At 34.7% G+C, this 20,727-nt stretch overlaps 1 protein-coding gene across 2 annotated transcripts; it reads left to right on the top strand.

Annotated features, from left to right (window-relative positions):
* The first annotated feature begins 1,017 nt into the window (after positions 1–1,017).
* On the top strand, positions 1,018–6,547 carry LOC5565409 (innexin inx2). 2 transcript variants are annotated; one of them, XR_002502660.1, is made up of 3 exons: positions 1,018–1,032; positions 1,098–2,705; positions 5,673–6,547. XR_002502660.1 is itself a non-coding variant. In XM_001649705.2 (2 exons), the coding sequence occupies exon 1, from the start codon at positions 1,472–1,474 to the stop codon at positions 2,549–2,551; it is 1,080 nt and encodes a 359-aa protein (XP_001649755.1). In that variant the 5' UTR covers positions 1,208–1,471; the 3' UTR covers positions 2,552–2,705; positions 5,673–6,547. The 2 variants fall into 2 exon arrangements, 1 of the variants encoding a protein (XP_001649755.1); XM_001649705.2 differs by lacking the exon at positions 1,018–1,032 and having other exon boundaries at positions 1,208–2,705.
* The last annotated feature ends 14,180 nt before the right edge of the window (positions 6,548–20,727 follow it).

The following is a 20,727-nucleotide window of genomic DNA, read 5'->3' as shown; positions in this document are numbered from 1 at the left end:
TGCACCATAGATAGTTTAAATTAGAAGTTTAATCAATGACAAAACACTTTTGTATGTCTTTGAGGGGTGAACCCAAACTTTTGCACGGGAGTGTACGTATAAAAGATATTCGTCTTATTCAAATTTCAATCAAAAGAGCTGGTATAAACATGTTGCTTTCAATGTTCGTTTTGGAAACGCAACCGGTTCTGGAATAGTTCTGCTACCCACCGCTAGTTGGGAACGAGTTGGAACTGTGAATGATTTGCTGAAGAATCACAATGAATGAACCTAAAGTTATGGAGTAGAGTAGGTCTTCAATTTAATTGTTGCATGAAAAGTGTCACATTTATTGCTAGATGTTTGAACAGATGAAGTTATTGATATCATTTTTGATAAAATTCTTACACTTAAATTTGAAAACTAATGTTGTCTTCTATAGATATTTTTAAAGTTGACTTCATGAACAGCTATGTCCGTGTTGCCCGTCTTAGATTGGTTGAACAATATATAGGCAATGACTTAGGTGATGATTCATATAGATCCATATTTATAAAATGAGAAAAAGGAAATAATATCGTATTTGACCATGTTTACATTTTTTTTTGGTCGAGTTTAAAACTTGAGAGAAAAGTCGAGCATGCTGTTATGCCCGTTTAATATTTTTCGTACGAGATGTACATTCATAAATTATCATTTAAACTAGAATGATTGATGTATGCAACGCTGGGAATAGGTATTCCGAGTATGCGTAAAAGGGTTAAACAAAAAATAGTCACTTACACCATGGCTACAATATAATTTGAAATTGTATAAGTTATGGCGCAATGCAATTTCATGATATAACCAACACACTGACAAATCAAATGAAAGAATGAAACATCAAAGAAAACGCCTTAAGAGTCTAAAAACGAAACAACTACCACCATCCTATGTTGGAATTTTTTGTTGCTGTATGGTGGTTGCACTGCAAGATTGATGTTTCAGTTCAATTGTTTTTAATTATTGAAGCGGAAACGCTTATTGTCAGGAACGTTGGAACAACTTAAGAATGTAATGAATGAAATAGATTTTTTTATTTTTTTTCAGGTATCACTAATTACTCAATTATATTCTAGTACTACCATTAATAAACCGTCACATGGATAGGACGTTCAACATTCATATGCTCAAATTGTATACCTGTATATGGCTTTTCTTGAATTACACACAGACACAATGATTGAGCTAACAGCAGTCAGGTAGTACAGTTGCCTCTGGTACTCTCGACCGTTCACACTGGTTGGCGGAGAAACGATCTTTGTCTCCCTGATTGAAATTCATTGTATATTTTACATCTGCTGTGCATAGAACCTAGAAAAATCGTGGCAATAATAAAAGTGACCGTCAGCCGATTTGGCGTTTGAAAAGTGTGGCGTGGTGCAATAAGATCGAGCGAAATATAGATCAAATTAAGTACAACTGGATTCTATACATCAGATAATCATCCACCATGTTTGATGTATTTGGCTCCGTTAAGGGGCTTCTCAAACTTGATCAAGTATGCATCGACAATAATATATTTCGTCTGCATTACAAAGCCACTGTGGTAATCCTGATAGCCTTTTCGCTATTAGTCACCTCGAGACAATATATTGGAGATCCTATCGACTGCATTGTGGACGAAATACCTTTAAATGTGATGGACACATACTGCTGGATTTATTCAACTTTCACCATTCCAAATCGCTTGACCGGAATAGCTGGCAAAGATATTGCTCAGCCGGGAGTATCGAGTCACGTCGACGGCCATGATGAAGTGAAGTACCATAAATACTATCAATGGGTCTGCTTCGTGTTATTCTTCCAAGCCATGTTATTCTACGTTCCTCGCTATCTCTGGAAGACATGGGAAGCAGGCAGAATCAAGATGTTGGTTCTTGATCTCAACATGCCAGTTGTAAATGATGAATGCAAGGATGAGCGTAAAAAAATTCTAGTAGATTACTTTGTAGAAAACATCAATCGACATAACTTCTATGCAATTCGATTTTTTATATGTGAAGTTTTGAATTTTGTGAACGTACTTGGACAAATTTACTTTATGGATTTCTTCCTCGATGGAGAATTTTCTACATATGGTAGCGATGTTGTGCGTTTCACTGAAATGGAACCAGAAGAGAGAGGAGATCCTATGGCACGAGTGTTTCCTAAAGTTACAAAATGTACGTTCCATAAATATGGTCCGTCTGGAAGCGTTCAGAAGTTTGATGGACTCTGTGTGCTACCGTTGAATATCGTAAATGAAAAAATTTATGTGTTTTTGTGGTTCTGGTTTATCATTTTAACCATTCTAACTGGTGCATCATTGGTCTACCGTTTTGCTGTTGTGTTCATGCCAAAAGTAAGACTTTACTTATTGCGAGCAAGATCACGCCTGTCAGAACACGATGAAGTTGAAATGATCTCATCAAAATGCCAATTGGGAGATTGGTTTATCCTTTACCAGCTGGGAAAAAATATTGATCCTTTAATTTATAAAGAGATCATTAGTGACCTCTCTCTCAAATTTGAGGGCAAAGAAATGGTTTAAATCCAATATTAGTATTCTATAAAAATGGTATGTGAAGCGGATAGCAAGAAGAGAATCATCGATCGCGGTTCCACCCTGCCCAGTTAAAATGTTGATAAAAACTAACACGACGAACAAAGCTGTTGGAAACATAGTCTGATGATCATCAAAAATGGTGAGTACCTTAAGTAATTGCAGAGTTAATTTCAATAATTCAATAACCAATATTTTGTATTTCAGTAAATCCCACTAATTGCAAATAAAGTTCACACATGTTCACACGATCTTATTACTTTAAAATGTGGTGGGAAAGATCCCCCATTACGCAAACACTTAAGCCACTAAGTTAAAACAACATATTGGTTTTATGCGATCTTGTTACCTATTTATGATAAATATTACCATTTTTGTAGCATACAAAAATAATTGGAAAATATCAATATGATTTTTGACATTACATTTTGTTGATGTGTTCTAGTACCAAATTGACAATACATAAAAGGTGGCTCCCTAAACCGGACACATTATGGAAATGCCTCGATGTCTGCACAGACAAACAGACGTAACACTCTAATTATTTTCATCGTTCAGCTGAATAGCGCCCAATTCTATTATTTGGTAGTTGGCCACTCGTGGCGCTCGCATCACTTTTGTTAGAGTTTGACGTTTGCTCACTACCGCCACCTAGTTCACGGTTGGCCAAATGAAGTATTTTTAGCATTGGGCGTAAATGTCCACGTGACTATGATTTAAATTGATAATTGTTCTAACTGTTACGTCTGTTTGTATGTGATGTCTGTATATTTGTGCATCATTGAATGTGTTTACTCCAGGAATAGAATTTTATAGCTAATTTAATGCATTTGCAACATTCATAAGAACAATGTGAGTTTTACTAAGTTTGAAAGTTGCCCATCAAAAACATTTTCATATGATAAAAAATAACATTTTTTACGGTGTTGTTCTGAATTTGCATTCTTCTTATTTTTTATTGCATGTTTGAAACCGTGATCGACGGAATCTATGAAGCATGAACGTTTTTTGAGAAACTGGTCCAAAAATTTCAAAATATATCGTATAACAACTATAACCGGAGGACAAGAGGTGCTTAATCGAAATTGTAGTGTGTCCAACATTTCGTTTAAATATAGTACAAAACACATTCATACTTTCAAATTAGGATTACATTCGAGATCATGTGTGCGTGATCCAAACAATTTTTCTAAATTCGAAACAAATACTAATTATGCTCAAATATAAAGCGATCAACTCTTTAATTATTTGTAAACATCTCCACTTTTTCAAAAAGGCATGCATATTTCAAGGATGCGTTGTTCTATGCAAACATTACTTTCCATATAAGCTTTCTTTTCTTATAATACACCATCTTGTTTGAACCACGATTTCTCAATGTTTGACTCTTTCCAGTATTAGGTGCTGCTCGGTACTGGGGGATCTCAGCCTATATACATATCACAGATGAAAATTTTTCCTCACATTTTTATGCAGGAAAATACTTGAAATTGAATGTCGTGGGGTTTTTTAATGGAAAACCGGTGAAAATGTGAAATAAACAAAAAATGTAAAAACAAATGTTATATACCGTAAAACGGGGTAACTTTGATAGTTCGAGACCCACAACATACTTAACGAAATAACAAAGTTTCTGTTAATCAGTTAAGCAAAACGAATGCAAAACCAAAACAAATTAGTATGGAACTTCATATCAAAGCTATTTTCGTTGAAATCAAGTATATTTGAGGATGTATATGCAGATATTAAAAATTTATGAGATTTTACCATGTTAGAAACGCTCACAAACAATCTGTTCTACGATCACTTTTTGATGAAGTCATAAAGAGTTCGTCGCTTATCCTTGAGAGCCTAGTTGTAGTAGAACATGAATTCGGTCTCAAATCTCTTAGCGAAAACCATTTTTACAAACTGGGACCATTTTTGTAATCCAAGTCAAAAATTTCCATACAGCGTTAAACGCTTAGAGGTATGCAAAGCGCTATAAATGTTCCATAATCGATTCAATGTTGTTCTATTTATGCTCCATTATCAAAGTTACCCCAAAACAGAAAACCGACTTTCGATTATATGAAAAATTATATATCCGTTCAGAATAAATCTTTTGGTAATCTATCAACTGCAATCAATAGTTAGGATACCAGTACTTGTTTTAAAAATATAAATTATAATTCTTTGAAACAGCATGCCTAAATATTCAAGTTTTCTTCGAAAAAACTATCAAAGTTACCCCGTTTAACGGTACTATTTTATTAATTATACTCAAAACAACATCAAATGCAAAAAAAATATATAATGTCGTTGCATATGCATCAAATGTAAGGGTTTCTTTTTAAAAATATGTTATATTTTCAATTCACATACTTTACTTTGGTTGGACCACATTGAATAAATAAATAAATAAATAAATAAAAATAAATTTTATGCTGAACATTTTTTAATTTGTACCCTACTAATCTGCGCATCGTTAAGATTTAAAATGGTTCAAACCCAATTCAGCTCATGAAATGGAGTAAATGGAAACGTTGCGGATTGGAACGCAGAATCAAAACAAATCAGCGAAGAGGTAGCCAGAAAAACATTTTTTCTGTTCATAGGATAATTAGAAGTTCAAATTAAAAATGAAACTCGACAGTTTTCATGATGTGCCGTTCTAATTAGCGGGGATGTATCGTATGGAAATCGTGCATTTTCTGTATATGCAACATTATTTAACAATATTTGAAGAATTGTATTAAAATCTTGCAGCCATTGATTGGCTGTAGGAGTACGACATTTTAATCGAACTTACATGCTCCTTAATACTAAATAACAAATGATGTGTGAGAGTCAACATATTGTCGTAAAGGTAGAAAGTTTGAAATAGTTACTCGCCGAAGTTGGATTTTCCTCAGAACCTATGAGAGATACCTAACTCCGGAAGTGGTGCATTCAATTCGCATCTGGATGCGCTCGAATGCGCCCTACTTCCAAAGTAGGATATCTTGCATGGATTCCGAGAAAAATCCAAGCATTTTCTAACGATTGACCGAACTTACAGTATTTTTTTTTTGTTAAATTCATTCAATGTGTTTGACAGTAATACTTTTTCGTTTTCTTTCTATTTCAGGACCATTTCGACTTATTAATAGCATTAGAACGACTGATTCAACACTCAATACGACAATTAGTGATAAAAAGCCTTATAATGAAATCACGATCGTGAATTGACAGTTTGCGACAATCAACATAATATCAAATAAAAACAATGTTTTCAAATATTTAGACATTCCAATCCCTAAGTTCAACTAGAATATACTCTCTATCCATTTTGATATGTTATAACTGATAATTTTGAAACAAAATCTGCCATAATAATGAGTATCAGATCAGAAACAGGAACAAATGATTTCTTTCCCTTTTTATTGCCGCAAGTTCACAACGTCTTTAGTTTAGTCACAATAAAAAAAACATAATTTAAAAGTAATCTGTAATAATTTGGTCGATAAGGTGTCTTAATATGATTTAGCTGAAATTTGATGTATCACTCAAACAATATGGCACATTCAATGGGTTATTGAAAGGTACTCATTCGGTATTCATAGTATCGAAAAATGGCTCTACCGTATATGGCATTTAAAATTATGACAGCACTACAGATCTATCAAAAACTAAAAAGTTGGTTACACTACTTTACATGTTATTAGAGCCTTTCTAGTTATATAAATTACCCATTTAATTTGAAATAATTTTCACCCTGACTACAGTCGATATAGCAAAAGTTTCATTCAAGAGTTATTTAAAATCACATACACAAGCGATACCGAAAACCCGCGAAAAAAACATTTTAGCATCTTAAAATAATTTATACTAGCTATCTTGAAAAGAAGTGTCAAATTAACGCATTCATGTTCATTTTTATAGTGATTGTAGCAATAAGAACAAATTCACATTTCCAAGCCTTTCATGGCGTATGTACCACTGCTGTAAACTTGTGATTGATATGTATAAAACATAAACTTTTCAAAATTGTTTCCACACAGTTTATTATATTTTTTTCGAGAAATCAAGATTTTTAAAAGACATGTATTGCCCTGCATTTGAATTGAGATCTGAGCTTTTATTTTACTCCGGAATTTTTTAGAATAAGATATCGATACGTTTAGCATTTTTCGCAAATATCAATCGAAATTCAAAAAAAGATAAACGAAAAAAAAATCAGCTGTGTTACAATTGAATCCGAAAACGTCCATGTACATTCATTTCACTTGTCTGGCAAAAGAAAACAGCATAATTATTTTATTGCGGTTAAATCACTACAAAATCTATATCTCGAATCTATATCAATTCTATATCTCGATATCTCTCCCTATGTCGATGATTTTTTCGGACCCTGCTTTCTGCATGCATTTTCTCTCTCTCTCTCTCTCTCTCTCTCTCTCTCTCTCTCTCTCTCTCTCTCTCTCTCTCTCTCTCTCTCTAGATGTCACTCACTTCAGGAAATAATATGTTTGGATATAAATGTATTATGTTATTTATAAAATAAGAAGAAATACACAAAGAGCATAACATTTATTCATTATATTTTACATAACCATATGAATAATACATGATAACAAGTAAAAAATTGTGATAATTTTTGTTGAAATTTTCGCTGCTCTGGAATGGATCTCCGGATGTTATAAATCTCTGGGGGATTGATGAAAGTCATGGAGGATGTAGTTTGACCGAGCCAGTAGCCTTCCCGGTTAGACTGTAAAGAATTGATAATTAGTCCAATAAAAAGTACGACGGTAAAACTTACTGTTTATATTTTTTTCTAGCGGTTGTTCGATCAAAACCAGGACTTGGTCATTTCCACTCCGACCTCGCTTCACTTGATACCTATCAGGATTATTGACTTCGCAGCACTAATGTGGAGTTCGCCGGTTGGACTTCCGAAGCGAAGTTTCAAGCGAACAAACTGTCATTGCTCTGCCGGCTCGGCTTTTATCTCGGCTGTCTTCGACGTTTACAAAGTGAGTCAAATATGTTTGTGTTTACTCAAAAGTGAGTAAGGTCGTTTTCTTTCATGATTGAGTAAAAAGTTACTCACTTTGGTAAAATAAAGTTACTCACTTTTGACAGCTAACTTGAAACTTCAAAAGTGAGTCGAAGTTACTCTCTTTTGAGTAGATTTGAACGAGCGTGTATTTTATTGTTCCCAATTTTACGTCCATGTGTCGATATGACCATTATCAAAGGTAACTAGACCAAATTTTTGGTAATCAAAACAAATTAGGAACGCGAAATGATGTCTAAAGCTGAGTATGCTGTTTCGCTCAAGAAAAGTAAAGACATTCCTTGACTGAATGGGTCAAGAAATTTTCTACAGAGAGCCTCCTTTAAAATGACATTTCTTCTCAACTGCGTACTGCGATCAGAAAAATGTGATTTTCTGGACCATTTCTTGGAAGTTATTTTCCACGCATCGAGATAGGCGATTCCTTTTCTTGTCAGTAGCAAAGCAGCCTTTATTGATTATTATTTTCTTAGTAACAAAGTGGTTTTCAATAATATTCATTAATAATATGTTCTTTGTCTCGATCTCTCCCTATCTTGATGGTCCCTTCGATATCGAGATGTGGAGAGGTGACCTTATGTTCAATAATCCTAAAGTATTGTGCTTCATACTCGGACTTTCAGCAATTTATTGCTGGCTACCGAAAAGTCTGTCAACTCAATGACAAATTAATAAGTTCATCAATAGTCGTGGAAATAAAATAATAGACACATGCTCATGAATTTTACGTACTAGACTCAAACCCTATTTCCAAAATTAAATCAATATTTTTGAAGTCTATTCAAGTAAAGAAGAATAGGGGTACGATCTCAGGCCACTTCACCTTAGCTTTGCAATATTCTCTTTTGCGGCAGGTAGTGTGATCTTACACACTAACAAGAATAGGATTCTTATTAGAAATCGTTAATATAAAATAATGTGAAGTTTGGTTCAATATAATTGAATTGTCCAGGATCCTCGAGCAATAGTGTCAACGGGACTGAACATCGTTGGTAGCCAAACTTCTCCGTTTGGAAGGTTCCTGGTGGTTACACTCATACTGACTCAAAAGAACGCCTTCGTATGGAGTGATTTGTAGTTAGCCTCCATTAATTAAAAAAAATGCTGGTGTAAGGATCCTTGATCGTTAACGTTCAACGCTCTGTCATCGTAATCATCATTATCATCGAAATTTAAAAAGCAGTTTTTCTGTTCAAAGCTGAAAATTATTCGATGAAATTATGTGCACTGTGTTTCGGTTGGAGAACAGAATGCAATGAACACATATTCCTGTAAATTTACTTGATTTTGAATGAAAAAAAAAACGCTTTTGAAAATTCCGAAATCAATGACGGATCATGCCCCCTAAACTACAAATTGTTGGAGGCTAAGGTTTTGGAGCTTTTTGGGGAAAATTAATGACACCAATCGAAAGATCAGATCATTTACAATCGAAATAAGAGTATTTTTTTTTTAGTTTGCGTTGAAAATCGCGTCTATATGACAAACACAAAATTCTCGTACCAACTTGAATGCAAATTTGGAGGCTAGTTACAGAAATCAAGAAAAATGTGAAGGCTAAGGTTTCTGGAAAATAAAATAGATATATCCAAGATACAGCAAGTTAGTTGGGATTCAAATGAAGCGATTGATGCTTAGAAATCGAAAATCCATTGATATTTACAAAACCCTTTTTTGTAAATCTACCGATTTTTACAGTTTCATAGGATTTTCAGATATGCGTCCCACTAAAATTTGGAGGCCCTAAAAATGCTGTTGTAAGGTTCCTTGAAGGCTAACTACAAATTGTTGGAGGCTATAGTTTTGAAGCTTTTTGGGTACAACCAATGACCCAATCGAAAGATCAGATAATTTACAATCGAAATAAGTGTAAAAACTTTGAGTTTTGGTTGACAATTGCGGCTATATGTCAAAAAAAAAATTCTCCTACCAACTTGAATGCAAGTTTGGAGGCTAATTACTGTAATCAAGAAAAATGTGAAGGCTAAGGTTTTTGACAAATAGATAGATCCTAGGTACAGCAAGTTAGGTGGGATTCTAATGAAGCGATTGATGCTAAGAAAAAAAAATCCATTGATATTTGTTTATTTTTTAGGAAACCCACTGATTTTTACAATCTCATAGGTAGATGAAAAACCGAATTTAGTACTATATCATTTAATTCCATCAGAGTTGGTATCCTTCGACAGATACGTGTATTTTGACCTCAACTGTAAGGCCGTCTTCAGTGTCGTGTACTAGACTCGACTCCAGCGTCAATCTTGTATCAGCCTCAACAACAGCTCACCGAATAACCAGTTCTGACAATCCTTTTATGTTATCCACACCGAACCTAATTCCGCATAATACGTCTCCGACTTGTTCTACGCCCGGTAGTCAAAGCTACCTCACTGACAGTTTACTATCAGAATGTTCGTGAGTTGAGAACAAAAACAAACAACTTACTCTCTCTGCTTGCTTGTGACTTTGACATAGTGGCGTTAACTTAAACCTGGCTCTCCTCTCAAATTGCTTCTAGTGACCTAATTTGCAACTACGTAATCTATAGATTCGATCGTAATACTTCCACCAACAATCTTTGTAGAAGCGGCGGAGTTCGAATTGCAGTGAAATCTGAGCTATATTGCAAATCTGTTAATCTGGCATCTCCTGTCGCTTTGGATCAATAACTATCGTGCAGATTGTTGTACCATATTTTTTCGTGTATATTTATTGTGTTTATATTCAACCGAACAGTCATCCTGATATCTGTACGAGACACGTCGAATCTGTTGATCAGATTCAGAAGCAAGTCAACGCCCACGAAGTTATTTTATGCCTTGGTGATTACAATTGATTACGTTTAGATGAGGATCTTTAACCCGTATAGGCCCGAGTGAAAGAAAAATTACTAAAACTCTCACCACTCAGCGAATACTTAACGGATTCCAATTATTTTTTGTCAGTATACTCGCACACATATCTAGTTTCTAAAAGTGGTCAAAGAATCTCGGGAATGTTCATGTGGCCAGAGTTATTGCAATGGATCACTGGGTCAGGTCGGGTGACAAGGGTTTTGTGCTTCTGTGCCCCTTAAGGTAGGCAAATTTCAAGTCACAGATAATTTTCAGAATCGGCTACAATGTGGCTACTATTTCAAGGAGTTTTAAGAAAAACGTATCAGCGTAAACCTTCTGTTAATCGATTAAATTGAATAATTATACCAACTGCATTTGATTGATACTACAAATCACCATTTTCAGGCCCCCGGGATGCCTTAAATTTATGATAAAGTGCACAATTTGTATTTTAACATCTGTGTCAAGCTTATGGGAACGCATTTTAGTGAACTATTATGTTCGATCAATACCTTTAGATATTTGAAACGCTTTAATATCTAACAAATCTAGAGCCGGTTAGTCAGGACATTAAGCCGGAGTGGTCGCATCTGGTACACTCTAAATGGTGCAAAACTATTCATTTATAATGTTGAATATCAGATCTTAATGATTTATGCAAAATAAAATGAATGTATTTGGAAATAAATAAATATAACTTGGTATGTCCCAACAAATCGCATTTTTCTACCCGACTTGACTCAGTGACCCACTGCAATAACTCCGGCTATAGGAATATTCCTGAGTTCCTTCGGCCATTCCTAGAAACTAGATATGTGGGCCAGTATACTGACAAAAAATTATTTGAATCCGTTAAGTCTCCGCTGAGTGGTAAGGGATTTAGTATTTATGCTTTCACTCAGGCCTATACGGGTTAAAAATCTTTTTTAACGAGATTTTTGGGCTAATTAATCTCGGGACCGACAGCTTGACTTCCCTTCCGAAAGAAGTCTTCCCTATAGCCATTTTAGGTCATATCTATCTCGGGAATGGGATTCGATCCCAGGTCAGCGTCCTGAGAGGCGTGAGTTGTAACAAATACACCAGGTCCGTCCCCGTTTTAGGGCATTTACGCACCTAACAGAAGATTGCCTTAGCTAAACCTATGTTGTTAACTTGTTTGAATCATGTCAATGACGTTTTTAATGTGAACGATAGATTACATGACTTCGTTTCCATAAGTGATCCATGTATAATTGATCTCTTCGAGTCACCATCATCGTTTATTAAAATTGACGCTCAGCATAAGCCAATCATTTTATTGTTGCACGTTCGTTCACGTTACGAAAGACTGCAATCATATCCCGAACTTAGTGCTGACTATGACTTCTCTCGTTGTGACTACCATGCTATTAATAATATGATGGCTTCTCAGGATTGGAATCAGCTTCTTGACCAAGACTCTGTTGATAACTCTGTGGCTGCTTTCTACCACATTATTAACCGAATTATCAGGGAAACAGTTCTCTCAAAGCTTTGCGAAAACGTTCAGGCAACCTTGGTGGACATCGCAGCTTCGTAACCTACGTAATTGTTTACGAAAAGCCAGAAAAAGATTTTAACGTAACAGAAATCAGTGTAGAACTAGCCCTCGTGCGTTAAAATACACTCAAATAAAGATTTAAAAAAAAAAAAAAGTAACAGAAATCGCACAACGGTTATTAATCTTAAGATAGCGGAGGATGATTATTTGCGCCTGCAACATAACCGTTTCTGGGAATATATCAGCAGCCTCCTATCGAATTTCAAGCAAGATTCATCACCCTTTTGGGCGTACATAAAAAAGCGAAAAAGATCAGGCAAAATCCCTGCCGATATTTCTTGTCGCACGCGTAGTGCCGGCACACCCGAAGAAAACGCACATTTCTCTTCAGAATTCTTTCGTTCAGTAGGTACATAATGGGAATCCACCTCCAATATCTCAGGGCTACATAAACAGCCTTCCATCGTACAACATGCAGCTCCACCGAGTAACATTTGACGACAATAGTATTCGTGCAGCACTTAGCAAAGTGGATGTCTCAAAAGGTACCGGACCCGACCTTATTCTGCCAAAAAATGCACTTACTCGCTTGCATCGCTGATTGCATCGATTTTCACCCGTTCGTTGATCGAGAGAGTCTTTCCGAAGGCATGGAAGCTGGCCTCTTTCATTCCTGTACATAAATCGGGGAGTGTACATGACGTGGACAACTACCGACCAATATGTTTTCTCTGCTGCTTGGCAAAGATCTTCGAAACTTTATTACACGATGCTTTATATCCAGTTGAGCAGCCCGCTTAATCGGAGCCTCCGCACGGATTCATGAATAAGCGATCAACGACGTCGACATCTGATGACGTTTACTCATGCTGTGTTCGACAAACTCGAGAAACGTAGCCAAATTAATGCACTGTATGTGGATTTCTCAAAAGCTATCTACAAGGTACCTCACATCTTGAACCACCTTGGACTGCCCTATTGTTCCATCCAGTGGCTGAAATCTAATTTATCCTCCCGAAAAGCTTTTGTGAAAGTACAAGGCGCGAGATCTGATTTATTTGGCATATATCCTCCGGAGTTCCACAGGGAAGTCACATAGGGTCACTTATACGTAGTGCAGATTTGGGATGGTACACAAATTATGTCACGCTAGATTTCAACTTTTTTGACCACCTTACCCCCCCCCCCTCCTTTGTCACGTTTTTTGTATGAGTCCTACGAATTTTTTGTAAGGATTGTCACGCTTGGCTTGACGCCCTCCCCTCTCCAGCGTGACATAATTTGTGCATGACCTCTTAGGACACCGTATCATGCTGCCCATGTTGAAAGTATCGAAAGAGTCCAAAAGCGTTTCATAAGGTACGCTCTTCGAGGTCTGCCATGGAATGATTCTGCTCACCTGCCTCCATATGAGCATCGCTGCGCGCTGATAGGTGTACAGTCTTTGGCTAACCGTCGTACTCCGCTGCAGAGATTATTTGGTCGGCGTTAAGTCAGAGTGGACTAAATCCAAAACTTGCAAGAATTGGATTTTATGTCATTAGGTGCATAATTACCTTACCTCCATTTCACTTTGATCAGATTTGATGAACGTTGTAAACTGTGAGAAATATGTAACACATTTACTTTGGAAATCGATGAAAGTATTCAGTCAGAATGGATCAAGTACTTTTTACCATAACAACGAAAGCGATCAACGCGCTGAGGAATCTGAAAAAATGCAAGACATTTCGAGTGATTTCTAATTTTTTTCGACATGGAATGAATGTTCTCTTCTTGAATGTTCTCAGAAATTGATAAATGGCTATTACATACTTGGATGGTTGGTCAGAAATTGCGACAACTTCTGTGCAGACAGAGTGGACCAAGTGTTGAAAAGTAATATACTAAATGATAATTGCATTTTCAAGGTCGATTTCAGAGTTTGATAGAAGTTTTTAGTAGTTGTATGGTGTCTTTTTTTTGGCCGAGTACGATTTTCATTTGGTCCAGTCTGATTGAACGCATATTTGAATATTTCTGGTCTTCAATGCCCTGACCTAGCAAAACATTAGTTTTCAAGCTATAGTAATGGTACTGATTTTGGAATCAAAGATATGGATTCTTGAAGAATTCACGATACTAATGACGAAGGATGTTGATAATCTGTATACACAGACAAACAGACGTAACACTAAAGAAATCTTGATCGACCGCATGTTTAACGAACAATTCAAATTTGCTATTTTTTTCAAAATTCACATCCAAAGGTACGCGCATCGTTTTTCTTCATGTTTGACGTTTCACACTACCGCCATCTGCAGGCCTTGTTGCACAAAACAACATTTCGTGAAACATGGTTAGGGGAAATCAGGGTAAAAGCGACACTGTGGGTAAGCTCGACACCCTTTGATTTTTCTTGTTTTGAGCAGATTTTCATGCAGTTTCCAAAACGATCTATCTTAACTTGTGAAATGTTGTGTTTTGAATTACATTACAACTGAAGCTACCAATAAACTGTCAAAATAAACAACAAAATCATATTGGATAACAATGAAACAACAGCAGTTTCAATATTTCGCTTTTATTCTTTAACTATTTCGCATGTGAAATTTTGAAAAGTCATTATTTGTTCTGCGTCTACATCATCATTTACTATTATTACGTTGATACAACATGAAGGAGAAATTAATTTTTGGTTTTTCGACAGCTGAAAACGCTATTGAAAAATAAATGTCCACTCGGGGTAAGATCGACACTTTCATTTGGGGTAAAATCGACACCTTTCTTTGTTTCATAATCTAACTTTAGGGAATCTTTCTAGTCGTAAGACTATCTCTGTAGTTTATGTGAGTCTTTATTTTCGTATTCCAGTGAAGTTCACGGATGGCGAATTTGTAACCATGTAAAATATGACACTGTATGACTTGCCACAAGCCATCATTAAGTATTAAAAAACATATTTCTATGTTATCACGTTTCAATTTATTTGATGAAGCTTGAAGAAACGTTTCTCATATAAAATTGTAGAATTAATAGAATTTGAAATATTTTCACATAAATTAATCTTATTGTTTATTTACGGATCATAGGGTTCGACAGCTTTTATTGTCTCAAAATAATTACACTTTTCTGTTTTGTTAAAATAAAACAGTATTTATTTTCAATACTAATCATTCGCTAGAACTTCATCTTCGTAAACATTCAATGAACACAAATGAATAATATCCATTTGTATTCACCCCAACTTTATAATCTTAACATGGGACATTTGAAATATTCACATATATTTAGTGGATCTTTGGCCTCTCCTTAATAATTTACGTAATATGTGAATAATCCTTTGGAGGAAGGGGTCATAAATGTCGAAAGTTATGTTTAAAGCATTCTTTTAAATATTCAATGTGATGGTGATGTTCACAACGTATAAATTCTACTCAAAGTGGATGTGTCGGTTTTACCCCAACAGGGTGTCGGTCTTACCCGCACTCTCAATTGTCTTACCTAAAAATGATGATATATCAATTCGATTTAAATCATTATATAACCTTAATATATCATCCAGCGATCGCAAGGATTGATAGATTTATAACCAATATGTGATTCTACAACAATTTTAGCTTCGTTTAACAAGCGAAAGTACACAAATTTTATCAATAAGCTTAGGGTGTCGGTTTTACCCCGAATTCCCCTACCAGATAATTATAGTGTAAGCTGTGCGATGGATTTCATTGAAATTTGTTCAAAGTGTTACGTCTGTTTGTCTGTGCTGTATATCTACGAGATAAGAATCCAGTTTGACCATGCACGCCTTTAATGATTAGTATTTTCTAAGAAACTGTTCAATCACTAAACGGTGTTCTTTGGTTCTGTCAGAGTGGACCAAGTAGGGGAATTCGGGGTAAAACCGACACCCTAAGCTTATTGATAAAATTTGTGTACTTTCGCTTGTTAAACGAAGCTAAAATTGTTGTAGAATCACATATTGGTTATAAATCTATCAATCCTTGCGATCGCTGGATGATATATTAAGGTTATATAATGATTTAAATCGAATTGATATATCATCATTTTTAGGTAAGACAATTGAGAGTGCGGGTAAGACCGACACCCTGTTGGGGTAAAACCGACACATCCACTTTGAGTAGAATTTATACGTTGTGAACATCACCATCACATTGAATATTTAAAAGAATGCTTTAAACATAACTTTCGACATTTATGACCCCTTCCTCCAAAGGATTATTCACATATTACGTAAATTATTAAGGAGAGGCCAAAGATCCACTAAATATATGTGAATATTTCAAATGTCCCATGTTAAGATTATAAAGTTGGGGTGAATACAAATGGATATTATTCATTTGTGTTCATTGAATGTTTACGAAGATGAAGTTCTAGCGAATGATTAGTATTGAAAATAAATACTGTTTTATTTTAACAAAACAGAAAAGTGTAATTATTTTGAGACAATAAAAGCTGTCGAACCCTATGATCCGTAAATAAACAATAAGATTAATTTATGTGAAAATATTTCAAATTCTATTAATTCTACAATTTTATATGAGAAACGTTTCTTCAAGCTTCATCAAATAAATTGAAACGTGATAACATAGAAATATGTTTTTTAATACTTAATGATGGCTTGTGGCAAGTCATACAGTGTCATATTTTACATGGTTACAAATTCGCCATCCGTGAACTTCACTGGAATACGAAAATAAAGACTCACATAAACTACAGAGATAGTCTTACGACTAGAAAGATTCCCTAAAGTTAGATTATGAAACAAAGAAAGGTGTCGATTTTACCCCAAATGAAAGTGTCGATCTTACCCCGAGTGGACATTTATTTTTCAATAGCGTTTTCAGCTGTCGAAAAACCAAAAATTAATTTCTCCTTCATGTTGTATCAACGTAATAATAGTAAATGATGATGTAGACGCAGAACAAATAATGACTTTTCAAAATTTCACATGCGAAATAGTTAAAGAATAAAAGCGAAATATTGAAACTGCTGTTGTTTCATTGTTATCCAATATGATTTTGTTGTTTATTTTGACAGTTTATTGGTAGCTTCAGTTGTAATGTAATTCAAAACACAACATTTCACAAGTTAAGATAGATCGTTTTGGAAACTGCATGAAAATCTGCTCAAAACAAGAAAAATCAAAGGGTGTCGAGCTTACCCACAGTGTCGCTTTTACCCTGATTTCCCCTACACATAGTCCATCAAAAATCGTTCTATTAGTATTTTGAATTATAGGTATGTTTCCGTGATTATCATTTCAAATTATATTGTTTGGAAGTAACACAGAGATGTGCGGAAATATAGAAACCAAAATTTTCACGAATTAAAAATTGCAAAGTGTTTGACGGACGATGCAAAACTATACGTTGTTGTCAACTGTGTTGAAAACTGTATCGAAGTGCAGACAGTAGACTGATGCAAATTTTGAAGCTTTTGCTCCCCTACGGTGTAAATTATGATGAAAATCATTCTCCCAAAATTTGAAATGATTTGGAAGGAATTTGGTTGTGCACACGCCATTTGATATTTGTATGAACGTTACTATGGAAAAGGCAAACATTCCATTCCATTTGATTCCCATGTAATCCGGCCTATTATGGATCCACCTGGAAATGCTAATTATGGAGCCTCTTTTAAAAAATAACTTCTGGAAGATCCCTTCGAAGACACAGTTATCTCCGTGCAGTACAGTCACATTTCCGCACCAATCGAGCCGACCAGTTATTTGTTTTATATGTGTACTAAGTAAATTTTCTGTTTTACACTGTAGTTGTTTTTTTTTTATTTTAGTTCATTCGTGTTTACTCTTAGTTAGTTTTTTTATACTTCATTAAGACATAAGTCAAATTGAGATTTTTTTATTAATAAATAAATAATAATAAGAAAAAAATAAAACAAAACAAGGCTACACAAATCGATTTATTGAAAATTAATGAAGTTGTGGATTCGTAATCTTTACCTACAATTCGAAAGTTATGAATTTCCAAAGGTTGATAACGCTGTTGAGGAATCATATAGAATGATTTATTATATATCCTCTCTCTATACTTAGTTATACTTTACTGAGGCCTTAAGTATCAGTAATATGTTTCCAAACCGTATATGAAACTCAATATGTATTCAATAGTTTTTACCAACTTGATGTGGCAACATTTCTCATGGTTGATGAAAATAATGAGTGATAACAAACATGCAATGTAATCAGCAGTCAAAAACGTAGAAAGAGTATTATACCATTTATGACTAACTGGAAAAAAAAATTACTGATGACATTAAGTAATATTTTATAATTTTATCTGTACGGAAGTACAGGTCACACTTCCAGACCATTTTCGTAGAAGAATTTCGTAAAAAAATACGAAAAAAAATCTTATAGTTTCGCTATTTTTTGGCGTTTTCGAAACATATTTATCATATGGACACAGATATCAACAGACACGAAGTAAAAAACATAAATGACGAAGGAGATGTAGGTCATGTTCTTCAGACTATAGTGCCGTAAATAAAAACTGACCATACATAAATTCAAATAAAAATACAATTACATGGGTGACAGTTTGCAGTCTTACCCAAATATATTATAGCGCAAAGCATTGTTTTCTCATTGAAGGTAACCAACCACGAGATCAACTAGTGAAGGGAACGCTAACCAGCAGATCAACTAGTTCAAATATGCACACTACTCGAAACTAGTACCAAGATGTGTACAATTCAATTGACCTTTTCGTTTAACCTTATTCAGTCACAATAAACGTTGGCTTGCAATATTCTGTCTGTGCTCTCGTCACTATTACACAGTTGCGTTTGATGCTGGCGAACATAGTTCATATGTGTGCTCAAACTTTCAATACATATGATGTGGATGCTGGGTGATCTTGAGATCGCGGGGTGGAGAATAGTTCTATCAAGGGGAAGAATACATTTTTTAAAAAACATATTTTGATTCTTAACTATATGTCGTCACCTGGTGTACATGCAAATACTCTAAAGTTTCAATATTTAAAACAAGAGTTTTCCATTTAAACTGGAGAACCGTCTACACTAGAGTGATGCAAATTTTGAAGTTTCAGCTCCCCTATGCTTCAACGATTTTAATTATGGTAAATAGCATCCTCCCAAAGTTTTAAGTGATTCGGAAGAAATTTGGTTATGCACACGCCATTTGAAGTTTATATGGAGATTACTATGGAAAACGCCAATATTTTGTGTTCAGCCCTCTATCTCTTCGTCATAATATTTTATGGAAAAGTGAACACACTCATCTCATGTGAAAACTTCCCAGCTTCAAATTTGCCGAAGACCACTTTTTGATTGGACGTCCGGATAAATTGTTATTCATCATCATAAAGTTGGTTTGCATGTTGCATGCTTCACCAACTGTTCGGCAGGCAACAATGGTGCTCCTGGTGGGAAGAATAGATCAAAGTAATCCAGGCTACTATGTTCTACAGCAAAAAGCAGTGTAGACTCTACACCTTATGCGTTTTAATACATATTTATGATTCTATTAAAATTTCATATGCTTAAGTTTATAATCACCATTGAAGGAAATGATTATATGATCAATAATCGTATCGGAACTGATTAATATATATACAGCCATTGCATGAAAAACCGATCTAGTGGGTCACCGAATTCCGTGAAAATTTGCTATTTTGTCCCTTATCCGAAATGAGGATACACGTGTTTTTGGATTTTTCCATTAGGGTGACCATTTTCAAAACAGGGTGACCAGAAAAATAGCGATTTTGCAATTTTTTTATAATTATAACTTTTGAACCGCTTGACCGATTTTCAATTTTCTTGGACGGAAGAAGCTGAAGATGTTTTTCAAGAAAAATATAAAATTTCACAAAAATTGTTTTTCACATGAAAAATATCAAAAATTTCCGTTTTTCGTGTTTTGAAGGCCTCGGGACAAAAGGTGCTGTTCTCATTTTTTCTTGAAAGTTCAAAAAATTTAACGTTGACTGTCAATTTTTCAGCAATGTATGTTTTTTAGTTTTTGAAATATATTTTTTTGAAAATAAAAAATCAGTCATTTTTCATCGGCACACACTGTAAGTCTCAGCGCATTAGTTTTTTTATGTTTAAAAAAAATCATAACTTTTGAACATCTCAACCGGTTTCCAATCTTTTTTTATGGAATGAAAGCTTAATATTTCTACTTTTCAAAATAAAAAATAAAACTCTTAAAAAAATTACATGAAAAATATTGAAAAATTCTTAAAAAAAACTAGAATGTTTTATATATTTTCATGTAATGAAAATATATAAAAATTGTATTAAGAAGAGTTATAGCGATTTAAATATATTTTTGTGGTAAAAAATTATGCTGCCGGGCTATAGTTCATAAACCATTATGCAAATCAAAGGATCAAACACTACTAACGCGATCTGCGTCACTATTTTATCGTGCTACGCGAGAATCAAACAAGGTTTTTGAGTGGTACAAACCATTTTATCGTTGAAATTCAAGCAAGTCTTTATGAATATTATTTTACGACGCATAAAATAGAAAATCGAGTGCTGTGTTACACTATTAATGAAAATTGCTTCGGTTTTGACTAAAAAAACATGTTAAAAAAGGTTGCTAACCAACAGCCGGCGGACTTTGCTTTCAGTGTATTTATGAGGTTTTCACTTCAAAAATTCTTCAATTTTCTCTGCAATTTTTTTTTTGGGAATTTCTTTAACCATCTTTTAAGTGTTTGTTTATTTCAAATTTCTTCACAAGCTCACGAGCTTCACGAGT

The sequence above is a fragment of the Aedes aegypti genome, chromosome 3 (genome assembly GCF_002204515.2).
Source record: "Aedes aegypti strain LVP_AGWG chromosome 3, AaegL5.0 Primary Assembly, whole genome shotgun sequence".
In the NCBI taxonomy this organism is placed as follows: domain Eukaryota; kingdom Metazoa; phylum Arthropoda; class Insecta; order Diptera; family Culicidae; genus Aedes; species Aedes aegypti.
This window is presented reverse-complemented; position numbering and strand designations above follow the sequence as displayed.